Source organism: Heteronotia binoei, chromosome 7 (genome assembly GCF_032191835.1).
Source record: "Heteronotia binoei isolate CCM8104 ecotype False Entrance Well chromosome 7, APGP_CSIRO_Hbin_v1, whole genome shotgun sequence".
Classification (NCBI taxonomy): domain Eukaryota; kingdom Metazoa; phylum Chordata; class Lepidosauria; order Squamata; family Gekkonidae; genus Heteronotia; species Heteronotia binoei.
The window spans coordinates 131,997,584-132,013,370 of NC_083229.1; the positions used below are offsets into that span (position 1 = coordinate 131,997,584).

General features: G+C 45.7%; 1 protein-coding gene across 2 annotated transcripts in view; it reads left to right on the forward strand.

Annotated features, from left to right (window-relative positions):
* Nucleotides 1-15,787, forward strand: part of LOC132575497 (cadherin-18-like) — a 114,878-nt gene that overhangs the window by 85,310 nt on the left and 13,781 nt on the right. For both annotated transcript variants that reach the window (XM_060244306.1, XM_060244305.1), the window contains 2 exons: nt 9,782-9,903; nt 14,815-14,932. In XM_060244306.1, the coding sequence (XP_060100289.1) occupies nt 9,782-9,903; nt 14,815-14,932 (240 nt within the window). The remainder of the gene's footprint in view (nt 1-9,781; nt 9,904-14,814; nt 14,933-15,787) is intronic.

A 15,787-nucleotide genomic window follows, 5' to 3' on the forward strand; every position in this document is an offset into this window, starting at 1 on the left:
ACTTTTTGAAATTCTTTGATTGTGTCATCCTTCAGGAAACATGGCCAGAAGACAGTTTTAGACTGATGGATTTTAAAGTTTTTAATCTCCCTGTTTATAGAACTCATCCTAAAGGTCGCAGTAAAGCAGGCCTGGCTGCTTTGGTGAAATCCAACTTACCATTTAAGGTGGTCCTCTTGGATCCTTGCCCGCCATTTGCCCAGGCTTTATTGCTGTCCTCTTCTAATGGAGAGCTGGAGTTTGATGCTGTCTGGGAGAAATTTTCTGATTATATGATGTCTTTGTCTAGGAAATTCCATACTGCTCAGCTCATGATTTTTGGTGATTTTAATACTCGGATAGGCAGTAATAATCAGAAATGGATCTCTCATTTTGGCTTTGAAGCGACTGAATCTCGTCCACTACCATTATGTTTGCCCCATTGTTCTAAAGATACTTTAACCAATAAGGTGGGTCTTAGATTAATTGAATTTTGCATAGCACACAATGCTATAATATTTAATGGTCTCTCCAAATTTCTGGCGGCCACTGATTTTACTTTTTTCCCACACGGGGTTGCAGTGTGATAGATTTTTGTTTGGGTTCACCCAACCTTCTGTCATCTATTGATAACTTTTACATTGATTCGTGCACAAAAAGTGACCACTTGCCCCTAATTCTATCTTTAAGATTGGATCTGGAGGTTAATATGGTATCATCTTCCCAATCTGTGAAGGCCTGCAAAGCTATTTGAATGCCTCCTGTGACTACTGTAATTGTAATTCACTCTCTATCAATTATGGCTCCTGAAAACAAAACGGAAGGCTGCTGTAGTGGTATCAAAATGGAGCTGCTGTTGAAACCCAAGATGGTTGGAGAAGAGAGTTTCTTATGGGAAGGGGGGCTTGTCTCGCAGGGGGGGGGAATAAATTATAAAAACTTATATTGTCTTCTTCAGTCAATACACTTGAACAATCCTGGGTACCTTGTGCTGACTGTAGGTATTTCCTTTGTGTTCTTTCTGTGAAACAGACAACTAATTTGTGATCACAACCTTTCAGTGACAGAAAGGGTCTGACTTTCCCACTGAAGCTTCCATTGACGTCTAAGTGCACAAATGAAAGAATGAGGTTGTTTTGAGAGCATCAAAAATAAATCTCTACAATGTTGTCCCACGCATGTACAGAACTGAAACTAGATCAATACATAATGAATTGTTTTGTGTGTTCCGACACAAAGGACTTCATTGGTGAGCTGAGGCATGATTAAGTTAACAGACAGTTCAGGCATGAAGCTTCACAGGAGGCTGTTTCTTTGAAGGTACACCTACACCAGAACTTTACTGCCTCCTGACATAGAACCTTTTGTATGCAAGGATGACATTGGTGTGTTCTCTCTGCCTATCAGACTCTGCTTTTAGGTTTGTAGAATATCGCGGAAGAGGACAAAACATTTGTGATTTCTATATGTACAAACCCTGCTGCCCTTCCAAAGAGGATGGTTCGCTCTCCACCCCCAGCCACCACTGGCAGATTAAACCCTGTGGAGGCCCCTCGGCAGTCGAAATCTCAGGGGCGGGGCTCATAAATTATTTCCTAATATGTTTTTAATTTTACCAACCAGCAACCAAGCCTTCTTTTTGCAAGAAGTCCTCCACCTCCTCCCCACTTTAGGTGACCCCCCCTCCCCATTATCTCTTCACATTTGAAGGGATTCCAGCTACTGTCTGCTCATCTACCAGATTACTAAGAACCACAAAAGAAGCCGAAAGGTGTTGTGGGTAATGCACTCTGATGCAAGCCCGCAGTATCTGGATTTGCCAAAGGGTAGTACATCCCCCTGAGGCTGCCCCTGTCTTAAAGGAATAACTGTGTTCCAAGTGATTCATAGGAACCCCAGGAGCCATGGGTTTTTCAAGGCAAGAAATGAGCAGAAGAGGATTGTTATCACCCACAAGTTTTCCTTGATACCCTTCCCATCCAAGTACTTCTCATTACCCATAACAGCTCCCCTGAGAGCCAAAAGATAGAGTTATTATGACTGCTAGGAAAGGCTGACTCCCCACTCCACCCCACTCTGGGCACCATATGAGGTGTGGCAGCTGTGCCAGTCTCTGAGCCCCTCTCTAAGTGGGTGAACCAAACAGAGTTAGTGACTAATACCATGCCTGCAAAGTACTTCCAGTAATGAGGCACAGAAATAATGGGCTAATACAACTGCTAGGTAAGGCTGATACATACCCCCAGTCTCCAGTTTTTCCCTCTCCTCCTGCTACAGAGGCCTGGGCACATCTTCCTACCTCTCCATCTGTACAGGTGATAATATTCTTCAGGTGAAGCTGCAAAGAGGTGGGAGAGGGCCCTGGGCAGGACAGAGAGCAGAGACCCTCTCTAAGCTGGGAGGGTAGAGCTCCCAATGGAACAGATGACGGGCAGCAAAGGGGCTGCCACCCTTGGTCTGCTGGGGTTGCAAAGTAAGCCTAGGTCTTGTGGAAGCCCTTCCCTCCATTCCCCACACCCATCAGACCAAAGCAACCAACGAGCACAGAAAATGGTCCTTTCTTACCTGGGTTTTGCAATGCTGCAAGCCAGGAAAGAGGCACTGCAGGCTGCCTCCACTGCCAAGGGACCTCAGCAAGCCTATGAATGGGCAGCCACATTGGGACTTGCTCCTCCAGTCAAAACAAGACCCACATCTGGCCACCGGCTCCCTCCTCCCCCTGCCCAAACTGCACACTGCTGCCCAGACACCACAGCCTGGCACCTGCTCCTTGGGCTTCATCCCCTCCAGCCTGCTCTGCTATGCCCAAGTGGGAACCGGCCCTTGATTCAGCTCCAGGCTGTCAAATTCCGCCCCCCCCCCCTTGGTTCTTTTGAATAGAATATCTTTTGTTCTTTATAAAGTTCCTTTTATTGTAAGACCGAGAATTATAGGTATAGACATCTTGTCCAAGTCAGATCTGGGGCATCCCAGATCATCTTTCAGTAAATAGGGTAACATTCTAAACCATAACCCCCCTTCCTCCCTTGAAATGAAAGATACAAGAGCATTTTTCCCAGGCATCTTTGAGCGGAGGGTAACACAACTCAAGGCTAGCATGATAAGTGAAACACCAGATGGGTAACCATAGTATCAAGCGGATGGGAACTAAGGGAGTAGGGAGAATACATGGGAAGAGGAAAGATAAGAAGAAGAAGAATTGCAGATTTATACCCTGCCCTTCTCTCTGAATCAGAGACTCAGAGTGGCTTACAATCTCCTATATCTTCCCCCTCCACAACAGGCACCCTGTGAGGTGGGTGGGGCTGAGAGGACTCTCACAGCAGCTGCCCTTTCAAGGACAACCTCTGCTAGAGCTCTGGCTGACCCAAGGCCATCCCAGCAGGTGCAAGTGGAGGAGTGGGGAATCAAACCCGGTTCTCCCAGATAAGAGAGCTATGGCTGACCCAAGGCCATCCCAGCAGGTGCAAGTGGAGGAGTGGGGAATCAAACCTGGTTCTCCCAGATAAGAGAGCTATGGTTGACCCAAGGCCATCCCAGCAGGTGCAAGTGGAGGAGTGGGGAATCAAACCTGGTTCTCCCAGATAAGAGAGCTATGGTTGACCCAAGGCCATTCCAGCAGGTGCAAGTGGAGGAGTGGGGAATCAAACCCGGTTCTCCCAGATAAGAGTCCACACACTTAACCACTACACCAAACTAACCAAAACTTTCCGCGTAAGCAACACTTTCAGTATTCAGCCAAGCAATGATTTAACGCTTCATGGCACAGGCTCCCTCCCACAGCCTGAATTGCATGCTGTCACTGCTGCCACCTGCTCAAACAAGGCCACCGCGGCTGGGAAGCTGCTCCCTGAGCCTCAGCCCTTAAAGACGGCTCTGCCACCCTGCTCTCAGCTCCAGGCTGTCTCCCACAGCCCAAACTGATTGCAGCCACTGTCCAGAGACCTCTGCAAGGCAGGAAGCAGGAGCTGAGCAGCTTGAGAGGTGGAGGCCCACCCTAAACAACATTATTTTAAAAAAGAAAAAAGAAAATATTCACTCACTCTCCAGGTGGGACCAGTTCCCGTGTAGAAACAATGCAGCTCAGCCAGAAGGATGCAGCAGAGAAGAGGCACCAATAGCTACAGAGGAAAGACGAGGAGCAGGGTCATGTGGTGCTACTGAGACAGCCTCCATTTTGGGCAGAAGGATGGCACAGGGGAAGCTACTGATTGGAGCCCTGGAAAGAGCTGCTGATCGCACACTCAACTGAGGGGAGGAGCAGGGGTAGGCTGTGTTCTACCCAAGGGCCAATTTGATGTTCCTGGTCTAGTCAGTGCCTCTGCTGCAGGCCTAAGGATGCTTCCCTTCCCTGAGGCAAGGGCCTGGGGCCCCTAAAGGTTTGGGGGCCCATAGGCCAGTGCCTAGTTGGCCTAATTGTTAATCTAGCCACTCATCAAGAAAGAAGATGACACTTAATTCTACATGTTGTACAAGTAAGCCAACTATACAGGTCTATAACAGACTAGAAGTAAGGCCCGTTGTGAAGAAAAATACAATGGACTCTAGAAGGAGGCTCTGGCAAGTGCCCCACCCACCCTTGATGTCTTCCCACCCAACCAAGTGAAGGCATTCACCACCACCACCACCACCACCACCCCCACACACACACCTCAAGAAGAATGGATCTCTGCCATCTGGAGTGCAGCTGTAATTCTAAGTGGTCTCCAGTCATCACCTGGAGATTGGCAAAAGTGGTTCCCCAGGAAGAAATGGCATTGTATCTGTCTGAGGTCCTATCCCTCCTCAAACCTAATCCTCTCCAGGCCCCAACCCTTAAATCTCCACAAATTTTCTAGCCTGGAGTTGGCAGCCCTATCTATTTTCCTTTATCTGTTTTTCTGACTTCAGCTTTCCATCATCTTCCCCCGCCCTGAAGCTTTTATATAGGAAAAGGACAGCCTTTCTCCACAGTGGGGGGTGGGTGGGACCAAGGCAGCTTACATCATTCTTCTCTCCTCCCCCTTTGTTCTGAACAACAACCCTGTGAGGCAGGTTAGGCTGGAATTCTGTGACTGGTGCAAAATCACCCAGTCAGCTTCCACAGCAAGAGCCTGAGTCTGGCAGACCACAACCTGAAGCTCTAACTTGTCTGCTTTCCTCAAAGTCCACCACAAAATCTCCAAGAATTTCCCACCAACCTGGAAAGGGTGCCCCCCCAGTCTTGCTGTCTTCCCACTCACCCAAGTGAAGGCTCCCCCAGCTCAAGGCAATCAGCACAAGCAATATATATTCACTCCCTCCCTCCAGCTCAGGGGGAGCTGATCTCTGCCATTCTGAGTGATCTCCAGCTTTCACCTGGAGATTAGCAACAATTGAGGAAATGGCTAGTTTGGAGGGTGGCCTTGCCTGAGGCCCCACCCTTCCTCACACCCCGTCCTCTCCAGGCTCCACCCTTCAGATCTCCAGGAATTTCCCAAGTTGGAGTTGGCAACCCTATCTCCTCAGCCAACCATCCTGGGATGAGGCTGAGGGGAGGAGGAAGACAGGGAGTGAGGAAAGAGGCAGGAAAGGCAGGAAATAAGCTCCCTGGCTTATTTTAGTGGCCTTCAGAAGCTGCCTGTATTGGCAGGTCGTCTGTGTGGCCCTTGATAGGGTGGAAGAGGTTTGTTGCTGGTGGCAGCCATGACACCTTTCTGAGGCCAGCTGACAGGACGCAGAAGAGTGGGAGATGTGTCTCTCTCTGAGGTAAGACTGCTTTTGGCAGCTTGTTCAACATTGTTGGACCTGAGTAGGCGGGAGCAGGTGAGTCAGCCAGTGGGAGGCAAAAGACTGACTGAGCTGTGATCAGACATTGATTTCTGGAGTGCCTTGTTGTCTTCCCACTCACGTAAGTGAAGGCATTAATTCCCCCCACGCATATACCTCAAGGGGAGATGTCCTGGAGTTGGCAACCCAGCAGCCTCTACATGGGAAAGGGACAGTCTTTCTTCACCGGGGGGAAGGGGCGGGGAGCCAAGCACCTGGAGGTTGGCAACAGTAGTTTCCTGGGAGGAAATGGCTGGTAGCGTCAAGCACTGTGAAGAAAGCCACTGCAAGCCTCCCTTTCACTCCCTCTGAAGTGGCCCCTCCCCGTTGTAAACAAACATTCCTTGTCATTTGAAGGTTAACTGCTGTCAGACGATGGGATCTCAAATTAACCAGACCTTGAATTGTTGCAAAGTTAGGCTTTATTTGATAATCCATAAGCATCGGAACAAAGGAAAATTGAGACTGATACATTGTAGCATTAGGTGGCAGGCTATATTGGGGTACATCAAAGGGAACTATACAAAGCCACAATTCTAAACATTGCTGAGGTGAGGTGCAAAGATTCAGATGGTCTCTCCCTCTTATCTTATTGTTACTGTTAGTCTTCCGGGGAAGGCTAGGCAGCTGTCCCTGGAGGCGCTTTATCTTCAAAGGGGGGAATTTCTGCCTTTGTTAGTATCAAGGGAAAGAAAAGTTCACATCAAGCATTGGCAACATCTGCATTTTCTACTTTGATATGCAAGGTCCTTTCTCATGGTTAGTAACAGCGTTTAAAGATGGCGACAGTTCAGCTAAGCATTTTATTCAGTAAAGTTACATCAGCTGACAACTGCTACTGCTTGTGTGGATTAAAGGGAGGAAGGCAGACAGACAAAATGAAAGACTGAAAGACAGAGATACAGAGAAAGAATGAAAGAAAGAGGGGAGGTAGAAAAAAGAGGGGGAGAAAAGAGTGAAAGAAAAATGAGAAGAAGGAAGATAGAGAGGGCCCTGAGGAGAGAAATAGTGATCAGTAAGCCCCCTGCAGAGACCTGTCTCCCTCAGACGTCAGTGGCCATCTGACAGTGTTCTTGCCTGACAGGGCCAGCGGGGGAGGGCATAGGGCTGGGGTCAGGACAGTGAGCCAATGTGAGACCAGAGGGGTTGATGGACACGTGATGGGCCAGTGGCTCATGGCGTGCAGACTTAGCCAATGAGGAGCCTGGATTCAGCTTCACCAGAGGACTTTTAGGCTTTTATTATAAAGGATAAAAAACGTCAAAAGTTTCAACAAAGGTAAATACAGCAGGGAGCTCCAGAGGAAAAAACAAAGTAAGATATACCCTGGCCCTAATAAAAGGGGAAAGGATAAAATAAAACAGAAATTCCAAAAGCAGAACACAACTTTGACTATCTGTTAATTTCACACCTGCCTGTTTATAACAAGTATTCAAATCTACCCACAAGTTCATGCGCCTTCGCATTTATAGTACACTTTGATATTGAACTTGACCAAAGGGTTTGGTTGGTGATCCAGAAGGCTGGGCCAGAACCAATGGGTTGAAACATACCCAGGCTAAACATACGTATGGGACACTTCTCCGCAACAGGGAATGTTCTAGGACAGCCTTGTTAGTATAAATAAAAGAGGATTATAATGTACAACCTCTGACATAAATCCTCATGAAATTACACCATTTATTGATATAACAATTTATATCCCACTTTTTGATTTGCAGTGTGCTAGCACAAACTGGGACCCGGACTCACCTGTTTGCGGTGCTGTGGGGAGAGGAAAGAGCAGGGGCAGCCATGGCAACTCAATGCTGGGTGGAGAGGGCGGGCCAGGGTCAAGCGTGGGAATCTGGAGCCCTCCTGACCTGATGCTGGCCCAGGGGGGTTAGAGGGTGGGGGCACCCAACAGCAACTTGGAGCACCAGGCTACCCCCGCTCACCATCTTTGGTCATCAGGCAGCTTGGCTCACCCTCCCAGCCCTCCCATCATGGGTGTTTTGGCAGGGGTTTGAATGAAGGTCAGTCTACTTGATTTCTTTTTGTCACAACTTGGTGGTATCAGCATGGGGCTGGATCCATTCTCAGGAAGCTGACCTGAGTGTGGGGAACCCCCACATTTCCCCCCTAAGGGATTTTGGCATGAGGGGCGACTGATATGCCCAACCCGGGGGCATGTCCAGGGATTTCTCTCACACTCAGGTTGCAGGGGAGGCCACCTTTGGGCATCTGCCCTAGTGGGATCCAAAAACCTGCCATCCCAAGGTGACCAGCAGATTATCGACTGGCAGGCGGGTCAGTCGATGAGCTGGATCCTTACCTCATGCTGTGCCAAGGTTTACTACAGCAGTAACCAGTAAAGTTGTGGCCAGTTTTATTCCACTCTTTCTGAAAAATGGCATGTCTCTTATTTCAACTGAAACCATAATTTGACTATTGTTTGTGGTTGTTCGGAGAAACTTGTGTCTGGGGTGCCCACCTCAGCACTGGGGCTGCAAAATAATATCTCCAGTACCTGAGATGTGCATGGAAGAGAATTTGTTTGAAAAATCTGCCCTGGGTGTACTGTCAGAAGACCATTATATGGAGACAGTGAATCTTCACATAATCCAAAGAATGCCCTGTATTTGCCTTGTCCTAGATTCTAATCTGCCAGTACCAACTATGATGTACATAACTTCTTTGTGGAATAAATGTTCTGAACATGAAATAGCTGGTGTCCAATGTCTAATAACAGTCTAATGTTACTTATTTATTTATCGTTTATTGATAATAACGTGGCAATGTTATTGCCTCCCCTTAAATCATGATTGAATCAATGTGATTTTAAACTCCTCCTTTGCCCTTTGCACTGTTTAAATATGTTCTTATCCATCGTACTAAGGCATCAAATTAAAATTGACTCTTATCTCCAAGGAGAAAGCATAGAATCATAGAGTTTGAAGGGACCTCCAGGGTCATCTAATCAAACCCTCTGCACAATGCAGGAACTTCACAAATACGCCCCCCCCCCCCAGTACACCCTACTTGCCCTCCTCATCATCTGCCTAATTCACAGAATCAGCATCAATGTCAGATGGCCATCTAGCCTCTGCTTAAAAACCTCCAAGGAAGGAGAACCCACCACTTCCCAAGGAAGCCTATTCCACTGAGGAACTGCTCTGTCCTAATGTTTAGCCGAAAACTCTTTGGATTCAATTTCAACCCATTGGTTCTGGCCCAACCTTCTGGAGCAACAGAAAATAATTCTGCACCATTCTCTATATAACAGCCCTTCAAGTACTTGAAGATGGTGATCATATCACCTCTCAATCATCCCCCCTCCAGGCTAAACATACCCAGCTCCTTCAGCTTTTCTTCATGGGACTTGGTCTCCAGACCCCCTCACCATCTTTGCTGCCCTCCTCTGGGCACATTCCAGCTTGTCTATATCCTTCTTAAATTGTGATGCCCTAAACTGAACACAGTACTCTAGATGAGGTCTAACTAGAGCAGAATAAAGTAATATCATCACTTCGCAAGAACTGGAAACTATACTTCTGCTGATACAGCCCAAAATCTCATTTGCCTTTTTAGCTACTGCATCATACTGCTGACTCATGTTCAGCGTATGGTCCACTAAGACCCCTTGATCCTTTTCACACATGCTACTGCCAAGACAAGTCTCCCAAATCCTATAACTATTCATTTGATTTTTCCAAACTCAATGCAGAACTTTACATCTGTAGACTCAGAACTCTTCTTCCACCGCTATCCCAGAATACCATATCTTGGGCCTTTCATTTAACAGGCTTTGACTTTGGCTTCATTTTTCATCACGCTAGCAGTGCTCAGCAAACCACATCTTTAGAAGGTTGTCATCCCTGCAGTGGTTCTGACGTAATATGTGAAACCTTCCAACAAGCCAATTTGAAATAGCGCACCAGTCTGCTCTTCAAGGTCTGGGCCAGCAAAGGCAAAACTGTAATGTTGTTAAGTGTCTTGAAACTACTGAATTGTTTCATGCTTTTGTGTTTTACAGACAGTCCCGGACTACTGAGCCATGTCCCTGTTGGAATTAAAATCCTCGACGTCAATGACAACCCTCCAGAACTTGCTGGAAACTATGATGTGGTTGTATGTGAGACTGCAAAGCCTGGGCAGGTGATGCATTATGCTTGAAAGCGGTTGTTTCAAAGAGCAGATTTTCAAAAAGTGTTCCATAAATGTCTGGTTTCGGGAAACCCCACTCTCTGTGGGACAAAAACACCTGGTGCCGCTAGAACTCTCCTTGGGAAAACTTTTAACACAGGGATATTCACCTTAAAAAAAGAGGTGTTTTTCAGATCCAGGTACCAGGGAGCTGGAAAATATCAGTGTTCTTGGGTATACAGGTCCCAAATATCAGTTTGGTATTCAGATCCAAGTTGGGGACAGGGGGAGGATTCCAATATTATTCAGCTCCATTATTCCCAAAGGAGGATCTTTCCAGAGGGCTGAGGGCAGCTGTTTTGGAGGGGGAAACACCAAAGTTGCCGCAGAGCTGCTGGTGCCTGTCCAGAGTTCAAATGAACTGTGTCAAGAAGTCCCGTTCTGTGGGCCTCTGTGCAAGGTACCCCTAGCCATTCTCCGTTGCTTTCTTGGTAGGGGTGGGGATTCCATGTTTTCTTCAGGGCAAAGAATACCCAAAGACACAAAAGCAAGCAAAGCAAACCCTGGCTAAAAATCTCTCAAAGCAGGCAGAACCAGCAAGCCAAAAGAACCAATACAGAATCAGAGAATCCCAGCAGAAGAGGACAGTGTGACAAGCCTAACTCAACACATGTGTAAACTAAAAATGTCAAACCACAGAATCTTCCCAGCAAAACAGAGTAGGAATGTGGCTGCAAGCCTGGCAAATGTAAAATTGGAGGATCCAACCTAGGGTACAATCCAGGAATACAAGGCAATGTCAAAACAGAGAATCTGCCAGAAATCTGGCTCACACTAAATCACCCAAAGAACACATTGCAAGAATCATAGAACAAATTTCAAAGCGCAGAATCTAAGCCGAATCAACCCGGCAAGCTGAAATCCCTGGAAAGAAGATACTGACAGACAGACACTGCAAAATTCCTAGGAGTCTTAAAAAATTGACTCCCAGTTTCTTGGAACTCATTTCCCAGTATCCCAGAAAATCTCAGGTAGCATCTAGACACCTGAATACTGATAAGGTAACTTTCAGATTTATATTCGGACTGCACTATATCTATTAGCACAATGAAATACAGCCCTTTCCCCTTAGAAGCTGCAGTATCTTTTTAAGAGATTGATTTTTTAAAAATAAAGGTCAACATGTTCTTCCCAAAGATTTTTATGACATTTATTCATAAGCATCCAAGAAAAAAAAAAATTCATGCAGTTTTCGCCACAAATTCATAACAACACCAAATGCTTATCTATCCATTAAAATTATTATTATTATTTTAAAAACTTAATGAATCTGGGCGATGTACAACATAAAAATTAAATACGTATCTTAATATCAATAAAATCAGTTACATTAAAAAGAAATGATAAACCCCGATGGCTTCTTATTTAAAGAGCTATTATTCAATTTCCAGTCATTACATCAAGGGTGGGGGGAGCCCCCCAAGAGGGGGTGGCAGAAGAAGGTGCCAGCAGGGCAACTATAGCTGTCCTTATGCGAAGGCTTGGTGGAACAGCTCTGCCTTACAGGCCCTGTGGAACTGTAGAAGATAAATCCAGAAAAAAGTTGATTAAGCTCTCTGAAATAGCAGCATCTCACATACCTGAGGAAGAGGCAGGCAGAGAAGAGCCCCAGTGCAAACAAACTGGGGGGTAATATTTGAGAGAGCCCGTGTCTTTGTAGATTCCAGACAGAAGGTCATCAGTCTATGCCACCAAAGGCAGTCCGTTAGCTATATGGCCTCCAGGCTGTAAATCGGCAGCATCTTGAACAGAACCCTGAAGCAAAGCCACTAGTCATGCAGCTGTGTTAACCCCCATGCAATATGGCCATCCTCATCCCTGAGACCAAGCAAGCAGCCGTATCTCGGAGCAGCTGCAGCTTCTCTTTTCTTTTCCAGGGCAGCTCCATAAAGAATCTGGCCTCCAGGCTGTAAATCGGCAGCATCTTGAACAGAACCCTGAAGCAAAGCCACTAGTCATGCAGCTGTGTTAACCCCCATGCAATATGGCCATCCTCATCCCTGAGACCAAGCAAGCAGCCGTATCTCGGAGCAGCTGCAGCTTCTCTTTTCTTTTCCAGGGCAGCTCCATAAAGAATCTGTTATAGCTGAAAGTTTAGCTGAAAGGCTAGAGCAGGAAGAGGAGGGTAGCCAGCATGTCCAAGTGAGACTTCGCACGCGGATCTCGTAGGTTACAGCTCTCTGTGCTCTGAAGGCTTTCTGCTATCGAGTTTGCCTTCCTCCTTTTCCGCTTCCTCCTCTGGAGAATGGTTGGAAAGCCTTACTCAAGCTGAGTGGTCATGGGTGGTCCGTGCCTGGCTGCTAGATCCCTGGAGCCCCGTTCCATGCCCTTGGGTTCCATGGCAGAAGATGGGCAGGACACATAAATCAGAAAGAAAATTCCTTGTTGGCGAAGATGCTTGCTAGTTATGGTTATTTATGTGTTTGATTTGAATGGGAATTTGTTATGAAGATTTTCAGATTTAATTACTGAGTGCCTATTGGTTGATAGCAACATAAACTTTCTATAAAATAGGCAAATGCTTTCAAGATTCTACAGTAGATGACCTTTTAAGGAGTAGCTAGATTTTGCAGAAACGGTTTTTCTCCGGTTTCTGTTCCTTTTTCTTCCTCAACTCTTCCATTTCCCCCTTCCTGTGAGTTCTTTATTTACCCAATTCTGCTTGCACTTCCCCACATTATTCTTTCTAGTGATTTGTATTTCCCTTTGACAGCTCTGAGCCAAGACAGAGTCATGTTCTCAATCGGCTCTCTGCTTTTGGGCAGAAGGAAGAGCCCTGGTGGAGTTACTTGTGATGTTGCAACAGTCCAGAGAGTGCTCATGGCAAATATTCAATCACAAATGTACCAGTTTAAGAGAAGCAAGTTTTACTTCTAGGTCCAGTGTAGCAGTCTGTATTGCAGAGGTTTTATTTTTCCAGACCCTGATTTCCCAATGCTATAAGGATGCCTAAAAACAGTTCAGCTTCATATTTATATGGGACAAAATAAACGACTATGTCTTTGCTTATCCTGCATTTCAGTCCTGCCTTAAGACAGAAGATATAACACAAAAGCTGGTGTGACTGTCGTTCTGATTTAATAGTTTCGCTTGGCAGAGGACTGATAGGATGATGAATAATATGCCAGTTTGGGGCCATATAGCTAAAAGTGTCAGCTCCTGAATAGTCCTCAATAACCAGGCCTCTTACTGAGATTCAGAAAAGGTTTTTTTGATAGACACATTACAGCAGGTATGACTCTGTGTGTCAGATCTGGCTATTACCCTCTTAAGCCAGATCTAGAAGGCCGCCAAAATCCGGAGCAAAAAGCCTGCGCAGCAGCCATCACACACATCGGGCCTGGGCAGGGCCTGACCGGGGTCACAAATGGTCTCCCATCCCACAGCAGAGGCCTTTGGCCTTGGTTGTGGCACTGCTCCAGGACGTGCCATGGGACTTTAGGGATGGTCCCTGAATCCAGTAGAGGTTTTTCAGTGAGTCCAGGTTTGCCGGTCCCAGCATCCAGGTTTGCCCTGCTGTCGGGTTCCTTTGCTGTGCTCAAGGCACGGAGGTAATCCAAAACAGGAGTGCCCCCTTCTGGATATCTGACGCTATGTCAGCTCCTGAATGGTCCTCAATAGCTAGGCCTCTTGCTGAGATTCAGAAAAGGTTTTATTGATAGACACATTACAGCAGGTACGACTCTGGCTGTTACCCTCTAAGCCAGATCTAAATACCCTCTCCTGGGCCATTAGAAGCCCACCAAAATCCAGAGCAAAAAGCCCATGCAAAGCAAAGGTAACAGTTTCTCACCCAGCCTCCCCATTGCATGCCACCAGGTGCAAGACAGTCTCTGCCAGGAGATGTTGTGTCCTTGAATCCCAGACACGAGCCTCTCTACCAGGGTGGGGTGAATACTTCATTGTGTTACAGACAAAAGAGAAAGCAAGTAGACAAAAGCAACCCCCCACATCCTTCCCCAATATTCCCATCAGAGTTACAGAGAACAAAGGCCCAAGGCCTCAGCAAATATGGGAAGACCTCGTGACAAAAAGAAGATTGTGTTTATTGTATTCTTCCCAGTAGCATTTGTGCCAAAATATATCTTTATCAAATCTTCCAAACGTATACGGACTTTGCCAGTATGCAGTAACTTATAGTGTTGGGCCTTTGTTTAACTCATCTCACATCTTGGTCTAAATATATCATGCTACAAAAATCAGGCAAAGTGGCAGAGTTAGAAAATTTTAACAGCACAAAATGGACTGAGTACCAGAGGCCACACAAAGGGGGGAAAAGAAAGCAATTATCCTTAACTGTGTAAAAAAGCAATTGTTAATATATACAGTTCAAACAATACAGTGCATACAGTCCCTGTATACAGTGCATGCTGCAGTAAAGTTTAACAGTTGAAGTATAACAATTCAGTGCAGGTCCAGTGAAGTATAACGACTGATGGTCTGCCAGTTAATCGAGACACCATTTTGATATCTTCTTCAGAACAGTTTCTGCTGCGACCGTCTTGTTGGAGTCTGGTGTATACAGTTGTGAGTTGTGGGGAAATCTGTATGTGTAATACAGTGTCTCTGACTCACTACAGCGGAGAAAATAACGCTGTTTGTATCAGCCAGTAATAGAAGAAGGGGGTTATTGAAATCATTAATCTGTAACAAATAAAATAGAAATCAATTAATTGAGACAAAAGGAAAGAGAATAAAGGAAGGATGCAGCAAAAAGAAGTTAAAGGCCTCACACTTAATTAAAACCGATAGTTGCCAAGTAGAAGGTTGTGAAATGGAACTACGTTTACAAGATTCAGCTGAGTTCTGGCAAAATGTGAGTCCAGTTCAAACTTTATCACAACTATTTCATTGTCCTTTCAGATTATTCAGACTATCAGTGCCACCGACAAAGATGACTTTACCAACGGACAAAGGTTCCGGTTTTCTCTGGACAACAGTCTTTCTTTAAATCCCAACTTTACGCTGAAGGACAATGAAGGTAAATGGGAACGAGGCCCTTTGTTTGTCTTGGATGCCTTGTTGAATGGAACGACTTCCTTTCCTTTAATCTTTGTTTCTCAGTGGCTGAAACCCTTCATCTATCAGGGCAGAGGTGGTTTAGGGCAAGGACACCACACTTGCACCCTGCAAGTCGCAAACCTTGTAGTATTCATTCCCATTCTGTATTTTACTATGTTTTTGTACTCTCTCTGAGGCTTCTTTGTGTTCAGCATACTGTGCAAAAGCGACATTACGGAAATTTACATCAGCTCCTTGCTTGAGTAATGCTGCAACATCATTCTGCTTGCAACTATTACTTCTGTTTGCTTTTTAAAAGGCTAATGAAGGACAGCATTATGAACAAATGGGATGTTATTCCTACATCTTGTATGCTGTTGTAGAATATTGCATTGCAAACCATGGCCTTAACTCTCTCTTTTTTTAAGTATAAAAATTAGTTCTGTAAAATGGCACTTCTACAATACTTCAAAATCATTTAAGTCAATAAGCAAAATATAATCTTTTTTCCTGACAATCTGTTATCAGGATGACTTGAGTTTTGAGCTTTTAATGCGGAGTTAAACGTTTTTAACCACAATGATTTCAGTGGCTGTAGACTGATGCAAGTCTCCTTAGGATTTTACTTTAAGTGAAGCTGCAGTTGTGGTTTACCCTCTTTTTTCTCCAAGGTTCAGATATTTTGTTTGCCTGTCCCTCTATCCCCCCCACCCCCACCCTGCCTGGTCTTCAGCCTGCTACTTTCAGTGAGACATGTTAGTGCCCAGGAGTGTTACCCTAAGTGGGGTTACTTAGAATCTGACTCAGATGTATTCAATGGGACTGACACCCACAA